Source organism: Geotrypetes seraphini, chromosome 8, assembly GCF_902459505.1.
Source record: "Geotrypetes seraphini chromosome 8, aGeoSer1.1, whole genome shotgun sequence".
NCBI classification, from domain to species: Eukaryota; Metazoa; Chordata; class Amphibia; order Gymnophiona; family Dermophiidae; genus Geotrypetes; species Geotrypetes seraphini.
The window spans coordinates 132,622,191-132,639,058 of NC_047091.1; the positions used below are offsets into that span (position 1 = coordinate 132,622,191).

The 16,868-nt window shown below is 46.6% G+C and overlaps 1 protein-coding gene across 1 annotated transcript; it reads right to left on the reverse strand.

The window, feature by feature from the left end:
* Positions 1 to 2,925: 2,925 nt before the first annotated feature.
* MIF (macrophage migration inhibitory factor) lies at positions 2,926 to 16,868 on the reverse strand. Its single transcript, XM_033955042.1, has 3 exons — positions 16,585 to 16,868; positions 15,903 to 16,075; positions 2,926 to 3,146 (listed from the first exon to the last, which is right to left on the reverse strand). Exons 1-3 carry the CDS (start codon positions 16,690 to 16,692, stop codon positions 3,080 to 3,082), a joined length of 348 nt encoding a protein of 115 aa, XP_033810933.1. The 5' UTR covers positions 16,693 to 16,868; the 3' UTR covers positions 2,926 to 3,079.

Below are 16,868 nucleotides of genomic sequence, written 5' to 3' on the forward strand. Positions count from 1 at the left end.
AGGGACCCTCGGCCACAAGAGGGCACCCGCTCAAACTCAGGGGCGGAAAATTTCATGGCGACACCAGAAAGTATTTCTTCACAGAGAGAGTGGTTGATCATTGGAACAAGCTTCCAGTGCAGGTGATCGAGGCAGACATCGTGCCAGACTTTAAGAATAAATGGGATACCCATGTGGGATCCCTACGAGGGTCAAGATAAGGAAATTGGGTCATTAGGGCATAGACAGGGGGTGGGTAAGCAGAGTGGGCAGACTTGATGGGCTGTAGCCCTTTTCTGCCGTCATCTTCTATGTTTCTATGTTCAGGTGTTTAATCACCCAGACCGCCACATCTACTTTTATGCCCTATTCTAGGAAAAAAAAATTGCCCAAGTCCCAAATCATGACCTTTTAGGCATGGGAGGGACCAGTCCTTAGCCTAAAAACACAATTCTCTAACCAGCATCTGTCATAAGCACCAGTTACAGAATCGTGTAACTGTTCCTCCCTCCCCCCCAACAATCGCAGCAGAAGAGATGCCCAATCTCTGCTGTGACTCCCCCTGAATGATCGCAGCAGGAGGGATGCCTGGCACCCCTGAACCCCCCCTGAAAGTTTGCCAGCAGGAAAGATGCCCAGTCCCTCCTGCTGGCCACCTCCCCAAAGGTAGCGCCCCCCCCTTAGGAGGGGGTCTTAGGCACCTGGGCCAACCAGAATCTTAGGCCCATCTCCCAGTGCATTCTGGGATGTGTTTGGAGTGGCCTAAGGTTTTGATTGGTCCCTCCCCATAGAGATAATCACACCTTTAACAAAATGTCTGGGGCAGCATTTAGACATTTGGGGCTAGACTTGTTTTATGAGTAAGTATTGAAAAGATGCCCAAACTAACCAGATTACCACTGGAGGGATTAAGGCATGATCTCCACTTACTCCCCCAGTGGTCACCAACCCCCTCCCACCACCAAAAGATGTGAAAAAACAGTACAGAATCTAGCCTGTATTTCAAAGGGGTGCAGAAAAGTTCTCAGTCCAAATAACCAACTTCCTAAATTTTGAGCATTATTTTGCCACTGTGTTTTATTTACAGTGTTAACTTATTATTTTGCAAAGTGTTAACTTATTAAGTGCCAATATGCCAAAACAAAACTCTATATTTTGATATTGTTTCAGATCATTGATTGAACCATATTCATATCATTGGTTGGGCTGAGAACTTTTCAGCACTCTTGTACAGCTTCAGATTTTCAGAGACAACTGAGCCTAGAAGAGCAAAGGGGCACTCTAGGCCAGTGGTCTCAAACTTGTGGCCCAGGGGCCACATGCACCAGGTACTATTTTGGGGCCCTCAGTATGTTTATGGTAATCACAAAAGTAGAATGAAAGTTTCTTGATCATATGTCTCTTTAGCTATAAATTACAATATTATTATTAAAACCTTAGCCAAAAGAAAAGATTTATAAACTATAAAGAGCTTTACATCATGCAAAATTGTCATTTTTAATAAGATATTAACTATTTTTTCTAAGGCCCTCCAACTGCCTACAAATCCAAAATGTGGCCCTTCAAAGGGTTTGAGTTTGAAATCACTGCTCTAGGGGGTACTGCAGTGAAGGTCACATTTCAAAGTCCCAGGCATGTCACTATAAACTGCTTACATTGTATAGTGAGCCCTCCAAACCCACCCAAAACCTACTGTACCTACTGTACACCTGCAGGCATAAGGATTAATGTTGTGGTGTACAGGTGGGTAAAGTAAGCTTTAGCTGGGTTTTGGAAGGCTCAACATTCAATGTAACTAGTTTATAGTGACATGCCTGGGACTTTGAAATGTGACAGTCACTGCAGTACCCCTCTGCTGTACGCAGCTCTTTGTGAATAATTTGCTAAGAAAGTTGGCTGCTTTGAGGTCTGAAAAACTTTTTGTGCATTTTTCATGTGGACGTCTTTATATTTGAGAACGGCCAAAACATCGTTAGGTCATTTAAAAAAAAAAAAAAAAATAGATGCTGTTTTGAAAATTGACATTTTCTCTACTGGATTTCATGGTTGTCTTTCTAAAACGTCCAAACTCAGACTTAATCGTCCTATCAAAAATGCCCCTCTATGTCAAACAAGCTCTCCCTCCTCACTTGTGCCTTTGAAGAGTGTTTCTCAACATAGCTACTAAATTCACACCCCTCAGGGCTCACTTAGCCATCAGAGACAGGAAGGTGTGTGCAGATTTCTTCCTACTGGGAGGGACACTTGGATTTTATTCTCTTAAGCTTTCCTTTTATATAAGCAAGCAGTGCACTGGCACTGAAGAGCTAATGTGTGAGACAGCCTTCAAACAGGTGTGTGCATGCACACATTTATCTCAGAGAAAGCAAGAATGAACAAGGGAGAGTGAGAGCTTGTTTTGGGGTATGAGAACTTTGTCTATGAGACTGTGTGAGTGTGACTGCAAAATACATATTCTTTTTCTTCCAAATCAATTGTAGGCAAACATTTACATTTAGGCTATTGGCACTATACAGCAACTTGATTCTAGTTACTTTTCACCAAATCTGAAGACTTTTCACAGTGGCTTTGATATAATGGTACCAAGCTATTAACATATATGGCCAATGTGTGGTCTCTTCCCAGTTATTTATTTATTCAATTTTCTATACTGTTTCCCAGGGGAGCTCAGAACGGTTTACATGAATTTATTCAGGTACTCAAACATTTTCCCCTGTCTATCCTGGTCGGCTCACAATCTAATGTACCTGGGGCAATGGGATTAAGCGACTTGCCCAGGGTCACAAGGACGGGCATAGATTTGAACCCACAATCTCAGGGTGCTGAGGCTGTAGCTTTAACCACTGCACCACACTCTCAAGAGGCCTCCTCACTCACTAGACAAAGTAGCCCTAAAGGGAGTCACTGGGCTTCTTTCTGCACAAAGTTCCACACAAGAGACAGAAAGCATGTTTCTTTCTAAGGTTTATTGTTAGCAACAGGTACTGCAGTACACTTAGGAATGTTAACACAGTGCAGAGCCAGCATAGAGGGATGGGCTTGTATCCAGCCTCTGCTAGTCCAGAAGAAAAGAGGATCCATGCAGAGTTAGAGAGCTTTTCTATGCAAAAGTTGAGCCATTCCAGCCTACATTAACAGCATCCATATCAAAATAATTTATATAGGTCCTGCAAAACAAAAATTGGTTATTTTGCTTTCAAGTGTAATGAGTGAATGACAATATAAGATTGGGCCAGTCTGCCCAGATTAAAGCCTTCCACTCTGTGCAGTACAGCTGAACCAAGACATTTATGACTACTAGCATGTGCATTTTGGTATGAAATTTATAGAATAGTGTCACTTGTGCACCTAACTTTTACTAAGCTGGGATAGAGGTTTCTACCGCAGCCCGGAGTGCTAAATGCTCCAATGCTCATAGGAATTCTGAGTATTGGAGCATTTAGCGTTCTGGGCCACGGGGAGGGGGGGGGGGTTGTTAAATTAGATGCACAACTGACATTAAATACGAATAATAGCTCTGAAGTGGTGTTAATTGGTACTAATTTGTAATTACGTGCACAATCACACTTAGGCGCTATTCTACAGCTACAGATAGTGCTGCCCGATTCACAATTTGAATCGGTTCACCAATTCACTTCAGGTGAATCGATTAAAAAACAAAAACAAAACGGCCTCTTGATTAGGTAACTGACCCTCCCCCCTTAAAGCAGGTGCAGCAGCGTTGCCTCTTTCTGGCCGGCCACTGCCACACCTGCTTTAGAGGGTGAGGGTCAGTCAGGAAATGCTTCCCCCTGGCCTCCAGCTGGTGTCCAGCTTCCCCCCTGGCCTCCCACGCACGATTTACCTACTAGCAGCAGCCTGCAGAGAAGATCGCTGGGGCTAGCAAGTTTTGCAAGCTGCTATAGGTCTTCGAAGCTTTTTCCTCTGCCACTGTACCGCCCCTCCTCTGATGTCAGAGGCAGGATTGTGGCAGAGAAAACAGCTCCGAAGACCTATATCAGCTTACAGAGATTGCTAGCCCCAGCAATCTTCTCTGCAGGCTGCTGCTAGTAAGTAAATCGTGCGCGGAAGCCAGGGGGAATACGCAGGCCTTGGGGGAAGGGGGGGCAGGGTGTGCAGTCCTTCGGAGGGTGGTGTAGGCCTTCGGCGAGGGGGGGCCCTGGTGTAAAAGTACACAGAGGGAGGGAGGGAAGGTGGAGTTCAAAGAGACATGCATATGCTGGACTTTGAGGGGAAGAAATAATGGGTCTAAAAAACAGAGGAGAAGGACAGAGATGGTGGCAATGGGATTTAGGGAGGGAAGGAACAGAAAGGGAGAGAAGTTGGACACAAGGGATGGTGTGGAGGGGGGATAGAGATACTGGATAGGAGGGTAGTTGGGAAGAGAAAGGGAGGTATGGTGGACCCTGGGGTGATGGGGAAAGAGGGAGAGATGCTGGATTAAAGGGTAGTTGAGAAAAGGTGGATCGGTGGATGGAGATGATAAAAAAGGAAAGATGCCAGACCTCCGGGGGAGGGAAGGGAAACAGAAGGGGAGGACAGATATAGAAGATGGATGGTTAGCACAGAGAAAGAAGGAGACCCTGGCAAGCAAGTTATCAGAAGACAACCTGAACCGGGGACCAACAAGATTTAAATAATGACCAGACAACAAACGGTAGAAAAAAATAATTTTTTTTCTGTTTTGTGATTACAATATGTCAGATTTGAAACGTGTATCCTGGTGTTAGACCGCAAAGTGAGCTAGGATTTAACAGAGAGAGGAAAAGTCTTTTTTGTTTGTTTACACCACAGCGCCAGTGTGATTAGAAGGCAAAGGGGGTAAAGAGGCTATAAAATAAACCCACCAGGATGTTTGAAAAAACACCCAATTGGGCAGGAGAATCGAATCGAAAAATCTATTCAATAGGTTGATTGAAATTTTTTTTCCTGAATTGGGCAGCACTAGCTACAGAGCTACAAAGGGGGCGCCGTGCAGTTATGTGTGTAAGTTACAGAATACTATCATATGTGCAAATGCCAGCTTTAGGTGCCAGCAATTACAGCAGCCTTTGATATGGCATGCATGCTTGCGCATACATGTGCCAATTTATGCCCTATTCCAGTGTCTCGCAAACTTTCTGGCTGGCAGCACACTAAATCCAGTGCCCTGGCTGGAAGGCACCCAGAAATGCGTGGACGCCCATCTGGCCACAAGCCACTTCAGTAGAGGGATCCTGGAGGTGCGGGGAGAGGAGGAGACACTAGCCAGGAGTAGAGTCATCTGCACAGGCTGACGTCCTACAGGACGCGTCTCTTGCCATGAGAGGCATGTCCTGTAGGCAGTCAGCCGGCATGGACAACTCTTCTCGCCGTTGTGTCGCGACACAAAATTTGCAATAAACTGCCCTATTCTATAAACAGCAATTTTGTGCATAATTGCCGATACAGAATTGGCACATAGTGACCATATTTCTGGCACTCTCTGTAGAATCTATCCCTTAATACCAAATTTGTATTTAATTCATTTCAGTGATTTAATGATCCAGAGTTGCTTTCTAGATCTGTTTACTTTTTTTATCTCCTTTTTAGTGAAAAGAATTCTACATCACATCAACACCAAACAATGTACCAGTGGCATATTATGCACAGTGTTTCTTCACACAGTGCATGACATCAAAGATCTAGCTCCGCCTCTTTATACCTAGGGCTCCTTTTACTAAGGTGCGCTAGTGTTTTTAGTGCATGCTACATTGCCACGTGCACTAAACACGCGCCAAAAACTAACGCCAGCTCATTGGGCGCACTAAGCGCACGCTAAAACTGCTAGCACAGCTTAGTAAAAGGAGCCCCTAGTGTTTCAGAGTGAGAGATCCCAAGTACAGAATGGCACGAGGACAAATTTTTCTCCATCCCTGCGGGAATTCATTTTCAAGTTTATTTAAGTCTTAATATACCTCTTTTATAGTCAAAGCAGTTTCCAATTAATACAAAGTTTTAAAAAATAAAATAAAAGGGAACAAATTCACAATTACCATTCAGACATAAGATGATACATATGGGCAAATGGGGAGGATACATTGCATAAAAAGCACAGTTACTTACCGTAACAGGTGTTATCCAGGGACAGCAGGCATATATTCTCACATGTGGGTGACGTCATCTACGGAGCCCTGATGCGGAAGCATTTTCAAGCAAACTTGATTGAAGATTTAAGTTTGCTCTGCTGCTCCACGCATGCGTGCCTTCCTGCTCCACTAGGGGGTGCATCCCCTCGTGGTCTCCAGTTCACTTAACTAGCAAAGAAGCCAACCTAGGGGAGGTGGGCGGGTTGTGAGAATATATGCCTGCTGTCCCTGGATAACACCTGTTACGGTAAATAACTGTGCTTTATCCGAGGACAAGCAGGCATGATATTCTCACATGTGGGTGACCTCCAAGCTAACTGAAAAGGGATGGAGGGAAGTTGGCAATTTAAGCAAATAGATTTCGTAAAACCGATTGGCCGAACCGGCCATCGCTCCTGGACAGTGAGTCCAGACAGTAGTGGGAGGTGAAGGTATGAACCGAAGACCACGTGGCAGCCTTGCAGATTTCCTCAATAGGTGTGGACCTGAGGAACGCTACGGAGGCTGCCATCGCTCGGACCTTGTGTCCCGTTACTCGACCATGCAGCGTGAGACCAGCCTGAGCGTAGCAGAAGGAGATGCAGTCGGCCAACCAGTTGGACAAGGTGCGCTTGGAGACTGGGTGACCTAACCGGTTTGAGTCGAAGGACAAAAACAATTGTGGGACTTTCCGGTGTGACTGAGTACGTTGGAGGTAAAAGGCCAACGCTCTCTTACAGTCAAGAGTATGGAGCGCCACTTCTCCGGGGTGAGAGTGGGGCTTGGGAAAAAACACAGGCAAGACAATGGACTGATTGAGGTGAAAATCAGACACTACTTTAGGCAAGAACTTTGGATGGGTGCGGAGTACCACCTTGTCGTGATGGAATACCGTGAAGGGTGGGTCCGCTACCAGAGCTTGTAACTCACTAACCCGCCGGGCGGAAGTGAGCGCGAGCAGGAAAATCACCTTCCAAGTGAGGAATTTTGGATGGCATTTGGATGGCTCAAATGGAGGTTTCATTAGTTGAGCCAGAACCACGTTAAGGTCCCAAACCACCGGGGGAGGTTTGAGAGGAGGGTGGACATTCAGAAGACCCTTCATGAAGCGAGAGACTAAGGGATGGAGCGAGAGGGCTTTCCCTTCCAGGGGCTGATGAAAGGCCGCAATCGCACTGAGGTGTACTCGAATGAAGTTGGTCTTTAGGCCGGAATGAGATAATTGAAGTAAATAGTCAAGGACCAGAGGGACGGGGACCGACACCGGGTCCTGGCTGTGGGAGGAGCACCAGGTTGAGAATCTGGTCCACTTTTGGGAGTAGCAGGTTCTCGTCGAGGTCTTTCTAGAGGCCTCCAATATCTCCTTGACTGATTGAGACACGGGGAGAGCAGTCAGGGGGAGAGAAACCAAGCATTCAGATGAAGAGATTGAAGATTGGGATGTAACAGCGAACCCTGACCCTGTGATAGTAGAGAGGGAAACAGAGGCAGAGGCACTGGATCTCTGACACTGAGTTGAAGTAGAAGGGAAAACCAAGGCTGGCGTGGCCAGCGAGGGGCAATCAGGATCAGGGTGGCTTGTACTGTTTTTAGGTGGACAAGCGTCCGCAGTATCAGAGGAAACGGCGGGAACGCGTACAGGAACCTTCCCTCCCAGTTGAGGAGGAAGGCGTCGGCCTCGAGCCGGTCCGGGGAGTACATCCGGGAGCAGAAGATAGGCAGCTTGTGGTTGTGGGGGGATGCGAATAGATCTATTTGAGGCGTCCCCCACTTTTCGAACACCTGTCGTAGGATCTGAGAGTGCAGTGACAACTCGTGTGGCTGGAGGAGGCGGCTGAGTCTGTCCGCCAGACAGTTTTGTTCTCCTTGTATGTACACCGCTCGAAGGAAGGTGTTGTTGGAGATTGCCCATTTCCAGAGGCGCAGGGCTTCCCGGCAAAGGGACCAAGACCCTGTTCCCCCTTGTTTGTTTACGTAGTACATTGCTACCTGGTTGTCGGTTCGGATGAGAACCACTCGGTCGTGGAGCAGATGTTGAAAAGCTACAGCTGCGAGATAGATGGCCCGAAGCTCTAGCACGTTGATGTGGCAGCGACGGTCTTCTGCTGACCACATCCCTTGAGTGCGTAGGCCGTCCAGATGGGCTCCCCAAGCGTACTCCGACGAGTCTGTAGTGAGTATCTTGTTGTGGGGTGGGGTGAGGAAGAGCAAACCTTTGGAAAGATTTGAAGAGTCGGCCCACCAGCGGAGCGATCGTTGCAAAGAAGGCGTCACTGTCACGGGGCGGTCGATCGGGTCCCGGTCTTGACGCCATTGAGAGGCCAGGGTCCATTGAGGGATTCTCAGATGGAGGCGGGCGAAGGGTGTGACGTGGACGGTGGAGGCCATGTGGCCCAGAAGAGTCATCATCTGCCGAGCTGATACCGAGGTCAGCAGGGAAAACCTTCGACTCAGACTTACTAACGCCTCTAGACGCAGAGGGGGGAGGAAGGAACAGAGGCGAACCGTGTCCAGCGTGGCCCCGATGAACTGTAGGGACTGGGAGGGGCGTAGTTGGGATTTTGGGAAGTTTATCTCGAACCCCAGACTTTGTAGGTAGGTAATAGTCTGTTGGGTCGCTGAGATAACCGCTTCCCTGGACGGGGCTTTGATCAGCTAGTCGTCCAGGTAGGGGAATACCTGGAGGCCCTGGGAGCGTAAGGTTGCTGCGACCACCACGAGGCACTTGGTGAAGACCCGAGGTGACGATGCTAGGCCGAAGGGGAGGACACGATATTGTAGGTGCCAGTCCCCTACCTGAAAACGCAAGAACTTGCGGTGAGCGGGGTGCACTGGGACATGTGTGTACGCCTCCTTCAGATCGAGGGAGCAGAGCCAGTCGCCCTCGTCGATCAGGGGGTAGAGGGTCGGTAGGGAAAGCATCCGAAATTTTTCCCGTATCAGGAATTTGTTGAGGTGTCTCAAGTCTAGTATTGGGCGTAAGTCTCCCGTTTTTTTCGGTACCAGGAAGTAACGGGAGTAGAAGCCCTTCCCCCGTTGGTCGGGGGGAACCTCCTCCACTGCTCTCAGGCGAAGCAGGTCTCGAGCTTCGGAGAGGAGTAGGGGTAGCTGCGTCCGGTTGGGAGGGCAATTCCTTGGGGGGTTGTCCGGAGGAATGGTCCGAAAGTTGAGAGAGTATCCTGATGAGATCACACTAAGGACCCATGCGTCCGACGTGACTTGTTCCCAGCGAGGGTAAAAGGCTTTGAGGTGACCCCCGATGGGAAGGAGGCCTGGGACTATGGGGGAGGGGGCCAGCTCCCTTCCGCGCATCCCGTCAAAAGGACGGGGATGGTTTGGTAGTCGCAGGCGGTTGGGATTTGGGCATGGCCCGGTGGTGGGCTTGCGGACGCCTGGGTGGAGGCCGCGAGAAGGCAGGAGTGGATTTTTGTGGGTAGCGGCGCAGAGGGGCCCTATACGGCCTGGACGCGGGCGGTTTGGGCTTTTGTCGGACGAGGGAGGCAAACGAGCGTTCGTGTTCGGAGAGGCGTTTTGTAGCCGCCTCGATAGTGTCATCGAACAGTTCTTTTCCCACGCAGGGGAGGTTAGCCAACCGGTCCTGTAAGTTGGGGTCCATGTCGACCAGGCATAGCCAAGCTAGTCGGCGCATGGCGATAGCGAAGGCTGCCTCTCTGGAGGAGAGTTCGAAGCCATCGTAGGCCGCGTGGAATAGATGGAGGCGTAGGTTGCAGAGGGATTCCAAAAGCAGGCTAAAGGCTCCTTGGCGGGAGGCCGGTAGGTCAGTCTCAAAGGCTCTCAGTAGTCCAATGAGGTGTTTGAGGTAGGATGTGAAGGTGAAAGTGTAGCTTTGCACCCTAGAGGCCATCATCGCATTTTGATATAGTCTCCTGCCGAACTTGTCTAGGGTTCGGCCTTCTCGGCCTGGGGGGACCGCCGCTGAGACCCGGGAGGGGTGAGCCTTTAAGGAGGATTCTACTAACAGCGACTGGTGGGAGAGCTGTGGTTGTTCAAATCCCGGAAAAGGTACTGTACGGTACTTGGCCTCCATTTTGGAGGGCACGGCTGTGACCATATAGGGGGTCTCCAGGTTCCTGAAGAGAGCCTGTTGGAGTATCGGGTTAGGCGGTAAGCGAAGGGACTCTCTGGGCAGTGATGGCATATCCAGTTCCGCTAGGTACTCTTTAGAGTATCTGGAGTCAGACTGGAGGTCTAAATTCAAAGCGTGGCCCATGTCCTGGACAAAGCGTGAGAAGGATGGTCGGGATGTTCCCGAGGCCCCGTGCGGGGTCGGTGAACGAGACCTCCGTCGGGTGGAGAAGGAAGGGGAGGCTTCCCTCGAGTAGCGAGGTTCCTGCTCCGATCCAAGCTCCGAGACCGGGGAAGCACTGTGAAAGTGTTCCGGGGTCGTGGATCTCCGACGTCTCGAGGAGCCCCTCGGAGACGATGCCGGGGTTCGGGGTACCGATTGATGTCGAATCGGTGACCTCGACCCGGACTCCCTTGGTGAAAGCCCGAAACCTCGGATCGGAGCCCCGGTCCGAGGGGGAGTTCGGAGGATGCGTGGGTTGGAGAGTGGTAACTCTGCCACCCTCAGCGGTCCCGTACGAGGTGTAGTTGAACGGCCTCGTAGAGTGGGGGAACCCCGGGCCTTCTTAGAGGTACGGCGGTTCCAGGTTTCTGTTGGTTTAGCCCAACGTTTTGCCCTGTGGCGGTCTGTGGAGGGAGAGCGCCTCGGGTGCCTCGTTGAGGAGTCCGAGGAGGATGAGATGCGGCGAAGTTTGCGCACTTTTCCCCGAGGTGGCTCGACGCGAGGCTCAGGCTGGTCTGGCACATGCAGGGTCGAGGTAGAGGCCGGTTGTAGATGGGCCATTGCAGCGGACAGCTCCGACGAGATCATTGCTCGGAGTAAGTCCTGGAAGACGGGCACGGACAGCATCGAAGGCATGTCCCCTGCCTCGGTGCACTCCACCGGGGGCAACCTCGTATCAGAGTATTCCCGTGTGGTGGAGGCACGGCCCAAAGGCTTGGAGGGCTTCGTCGGGGCTGTAAGCATGGGACTTCCGCCATGCGTCGCCAGTGTCCCCGAGGTTGGTTTCTTCGCTGGTACAGAACCTGAAGAGGGAAGAGGGGACTTACCCGGAGCCGAGGCTTTCTGTTGTCCCGAGGACTTCGGAGTCGAGTCTCGAGGCGATGCTGAGGTATTCGGGGCCGACCTCGAGGCCGAGGTAGAGGGTTGGTCTGGGGCGAAAAGATCCGCCATGCGGGCTTTCCTTCGACGGAGGGCCCGGTTCTGGAAAGTAGCGCACTGGGGACAGGAATCGGTTGGATGAGCGGCCCCCAGGCAGAGGATGCACCGGCGATGCGGGTCTGTGATGGAAAGAAGCTGCTCGCACCGGGTGCACTTTTTAAAGCCGGTCAAAGGCCGGGATATAGAATCGAAAGTGGCCGCAGCTTGAGTAGCCACGCGGTCACGGGGACCCGGAAGCCTCCGGGTCGGTCAACAGAGCAGGAATCAAGTTTAAGAAGAAAAAATTTCGCGCACAGCGACTTAAATGATGAAAAACAAGAAAAATCGCGGTGCTAGAAGGCAGTTGGGGCAGAGCCTGAAAAAACACGACTTCTAGGCTCAGCGGAAAATTTTGAACTGGAGACCACGAGGGGATGCACCCCCTAGTGGAGCAGGAAGGCACGCATGCGTGGAGCAGCAGAGCAAACTTAAATCTTCAATCAAGTTTGCTTGAAAATGCTTCCGCGTCGGGGCTCCGTAAATGACGTCACCCACATGTGAGAATATCATGCCTGCTTGTCCTGGGATAATAAAAGAAAGGGGAGGTAAAAAACAAGATACACAGGGAATCATTAATGTAAGGACTGATATCTGAGATTTTGGATTAAAAAATTAAATTTTAAATTAATTTGGGGCCCATTGACGTTCTTTGTAGAATCTCTGTAGTTATGGTTTGTCATAAGATAATATGCACATCCAGGGGGGGAGGGATGGGAGGTAAATAAGGTTGGAAAATGGTTGGAAAAGTTTTGGTGGGTAAGGGGAGGATATTAATAAGTATGAACTTTTGAGAATTTTAAGTGATGTCTATATTGTAAAATGATAAATTTACTCTATTTCACTTATTGTATATGTTTTAAAAAAAATATTACATATGTTATGGTAAGGGTGGGAGGGAAGGGGTTAAATTTTATGTATTACTGTTAAATATGAAAGAAATTCAAGTGATGTACTTAATTTCAATTGTCAATTTATTGATACACTTGTAAGATGTAAAAATGAATAAAGATTTAAAAAAAAAAGTATAAATCTCAAAAGCATCTCTGAAAAAAATTGTTTTAAGATTAGATTTAAAATTATTGAGATTTTTTTCTTGTTTCAAGGTCAGAGGTAAAGTATTCTCTTCTTGTTTGTTAAGTTTGTATATAGTCTAGTTTATTTTAATGTTTATGTTTAAATATGGTAATACTTTTAATATTGTAAATTTTAAATGTTTTTTTATGTATGTTCATCGCTTTGAAGTATGATTAAGCGATTAATCAAAAACTCTAATAAACTTGATAAACTTGAAACAGTGTAGGAGCGGTTACAGAAAAGATCGTTTCATAAAACAGCAGACTGAAGGGACCGCTAAAAGATATTGTTGGGAAGAACGTAGTATGTGGATCATATGGGATTAACATCCTATCTATAAAGGATGGAATGTGATTAGATTGAACTTTAAAAGTAAGAAGTAGTATTTTTAAAGTAATCCTATGTGAAATGGGTAGCCAGTGAGCTTTTCTGAGGAGTGGTGTTACATGGTCGATTTTTATAGCAGTGTTCTGGATGAGCGGTAATCTGATCTCCTTTTGAGTGATGCCCTGATAAAGTGAATTACAATAATCTAAAGTTGAAATTACTAAAGAATGCATAAGAATATTGATTGAATTCGGGTTAAGTATTGATTTGAGAGATCTGATCATTTTTAGTTTGAAGAAACATTTTTGTACCACAGAGCTGATCTGAGATTTAAAAGATAGCGTTTTGTCCAGGATCACTCCTAGAATTTTGATATTTGGTGCAAATTTGATTGAAATTGAAAAAATGCATATTGGGGAGACAAGAGTTTATATTGTTCCTGGGAAAAAAAGCATACATTTGGTTTTTGGTATATTAAGAGAAAGAAGATTTTGACAGAGCCAGTCAGACACAAGATTTAATTTTTGATTAATTTTCGGATTTCGGCATAATCATTGTGCTGGACTGCGTGGATTAGTTGAATGTCATCTGTGTAGGCATAAACCATGAATCCTACAGATTGGGCGACAGTTAATAATGGTGCAAGAAACAAGTTAAATAACATAGGTGAGAGAACGGACACTTGTGGTACCCCCGAATCTTGGGTATACAACTTTGAAGGAGAGTTTTGGAAATGGACTTGATATTGTCTATTGGAAAGGTAAGAGTTGAGCCATTTGAGAGTGACTCCGGAGATTCCTAATGTTTCAAGACGATTTAAACGGTGTATGGTCAATTTAAGCGAGGTACAAAATTAATAAGTATAAACATATTTAGACATATCATTTAAAATAATGGGTTAGACAAATAGACTTACAGACCGACTAATACACAAGGTAAGAGGGAACAGAACTACAATTCAGTATTTCAAAGTGCAGAGGAGAACCATATATGGAGAAAACGATAGGGAGGGAAAAGTGCAATCAAAGAAGAAAACTAATATAAAATTTAAACATAATTTAAAGATTAAAAGCATCTTTAAAAAGATAACTTTTTTAATTATTTTTAAAACGACTCAAGTCATTTTCCTCTCTTAAATGCTAAGGCATGGCATTCCAAAGCTGCGGTGCAATCACTGAAAACATATGTCATTGTGTTCCAATAACTTTCAAAGAAGGGACTACTATAAGCTTTTGATTAGTAGACCGGAGAGAACGCGAAGTGCTATAAAGGATAAGTAATTTATCAATGAATTGAGGTTCATTAGTGGAAAGAGTTTTGAATACTAAAAGTAAAATTTTGAAGGTAATACGATGGTTAATTGGGAGCCAGTGAGATTTAATCAGAAAAGGTGTTATATGATCATATTTTTTACCATTGTGGAGGAGTTTAACGGCAGTATTCTGAATTATCTGAAGGCACTTTTTATTTTTGTATAATACTTATTAATAAAGAGTTACAGTAGTTGAATTTTGCAATAATTAAAGAGTGTATTAATATATTTAGCGATTTTGGCTCCAGAAACTTGGAAATTGAGCGAATCATTGGCAGCCTATAAAAGCAGGATTTGATAATACTACTTAGGTGTCAAAGGCTGCCTTTAAAATCAAGTGAAATCAGGAGAACTGATTTTATTTGATCCAAATAATTTCTAACTGCTGTGACTAAGCCCAAGAGAGATAGCTCAGTTAAGTAATGTGGTCTAAAACCTGTTTCTCATCCCGTCCCAGAGAGTTATTTTCCTGTCCCTGCGAGCTGTCCTCATCTGCACAAGCCTCAAATCATAAGTGTTTGAGACTTGTGTGGTTAAGGCAGAGCTTACAGGAACAGGGACAGGGACAAAACTCATAGGGATGGGAAAATTGAGTTCCTGTGGGAACGGGGAAAAATTTGTCCCGGATTCATTCTCTAATCCCAAGCTCATTAAATACAGACCCTGTTTTTTAGTTTTCTTTCTGAAGTCTTGGTTTGCTTATTGTTCCCTTATCCTTTCAGGACAGTGCAGCATACAAGTGCATGTCACAAAGTCTTTATTATCAGTACATTTTACCTCATTCAATTTATTTAAAAAAATTTTATGTAACGCTTAAATCAAGCACAAACAAAATTTATCTTTTGCTCTTAGGAATTCAAGATAGGCATGTTTTCTCTGTGGTAGTTACAATTTTTTGAATGCCCTTTCACTAGAAATAGGAATATATATTTTTGGAAGAAGCCAAAAAATGTATCTATTCGGGCATCTGTTTCATGTTAAATTGTTGTTACTATTGTGTTTTATGTCTGTATTATGAATATTGTTTGACTGGTGGGTTATAAGTATAGTAAATGAAATAAAAATGAAACCATTACAAAACCTAGGTTTACTAGTAAAATAAGGCTTAACTTGGGATCTAGGTTGAAAAACAATTCTTAAAAAGTGTTTTCTCCCCTCTATTTTTTTAAAGCTTTTTCTTGGAGAAAGTGAAGTGATCTTTGGCGAGATGTCCTTTGGTTATTTGATCCACTTCTATTCTTGCTCTCACCACCTAATTTCATCTCCTATCCTCTAGGACAGGGTTAGGCCAGACCAGAGTATGGCAGCAGCTGCTATTCTCCACAGCCTTAAAGAGGGACCATGCCAATGACCAAGCATCAAAATCTTAGGAACCTACAAAATTTCCCAATCCCTGTTGGGGAGGGAGGGGGGCAACACAGAGACCCCCCCTTATACACTGTCCTGCCCTTTAGCATACTTGCAATGCCAGCACTTAGAGTCCTAAACCCAGCCTTGCCAATTGCACCTCAGTCCTTCTGCTATTTCAGTGCTCCTATACATAGCTCTGACAATGTATATCAATCTTTTCTGTTATTCCAATAACGAGACCTCCCCCTCCCAAAAAAAATAAAACCCTCTCTCTCTCCTGCTACAGTTCCACACACTTGCCCTGCTACATCCCTTGGTATTCAGATACTGGACTATACATACCAATTCGTCTCACACCTGCTCTACAATACCCACTTACTTCAAGGTGGAGACTGCCCTTCCCTATTCCACTAGAGTTCCGAGCCCGGTCTGTGTACCTTTATACCATCTCACAGCCCCCTTATTGTATAGCTGTAGATATACGCACCTTTCTGGTTGTATGTTCAGGTGTTTTTTAAGCATGTCCGATATCAGTTTGGAATAGGCCTTGTTCTGCGGACCTCCAATCTTGCCAATGCTGTGGAGACTGCAGAGGGCACAGGGCTCCGAGCTTGCCCCAAACGACATCAGCTGATCGGTTAGGATGTGCACCGCTACATACTGACAGGAAATGAGATAACAGGCTTAAGGTTAGCTGCTCTGCAGCTTTCTACCAAACCCACCCGCCTCGGCACATTTCTCTGATCTGCACTGAAAAGAATGTGGACTTCAGCCAACCCAACTACCCGTCGTCTACGTGCACCATCAAAGCGCCACGTTTCCTTCTCGAGTGTGCCTGCTCGGAGTCTATCAGATTCGGGGGGGGGGGGGACGACGACGAAGTAGGACCCAGAGCGAGAGCCCACCCCTGTCCTAGGTACTAAATCAGTGGTTCCCAACCCTGTCCCGGAGGACCACCAGGCCAAATGAATATGCATGAGAGAGATTTGCATATAATGGAAGTAACAGGCAAGCAAATCTGCTCCTTGCATAGTCATTAGGGCTTTGCAGAAAACCCGATTGGCCTGGTGGTCCTCCAGGACAGGATTGGGGACCACTGTACTAAATCATTGGCAGTACCAGGGCAGTCCGCGAGCTGGGGAGAGAAGCCCTTCCTGTCCTCCTCTCACCTGGGCAGGTTTTCCAGTGGCTTTGGCCAGCTGCTGGGTGAATTCGGCCAGCAGAGTCTTTGGAACTGCATCTTTGGCGACGTTGGTGTGCACACTGAGTATAGGCATCTTGCTCTCCCCTCTGCTACTGCATAAAGATGGAGTCCGGCCGTCCAACTTTCTCTGTAGCACATGTGATCTCAAGTCTCTTAAAAAGGCGGTCACATCCGCTTCCTCCCCGCGACCTCTGCCCTTAGGTTTTGTTCTTTACCCGGCAAGAGTAAAACAAATCACAGCGGGCACAA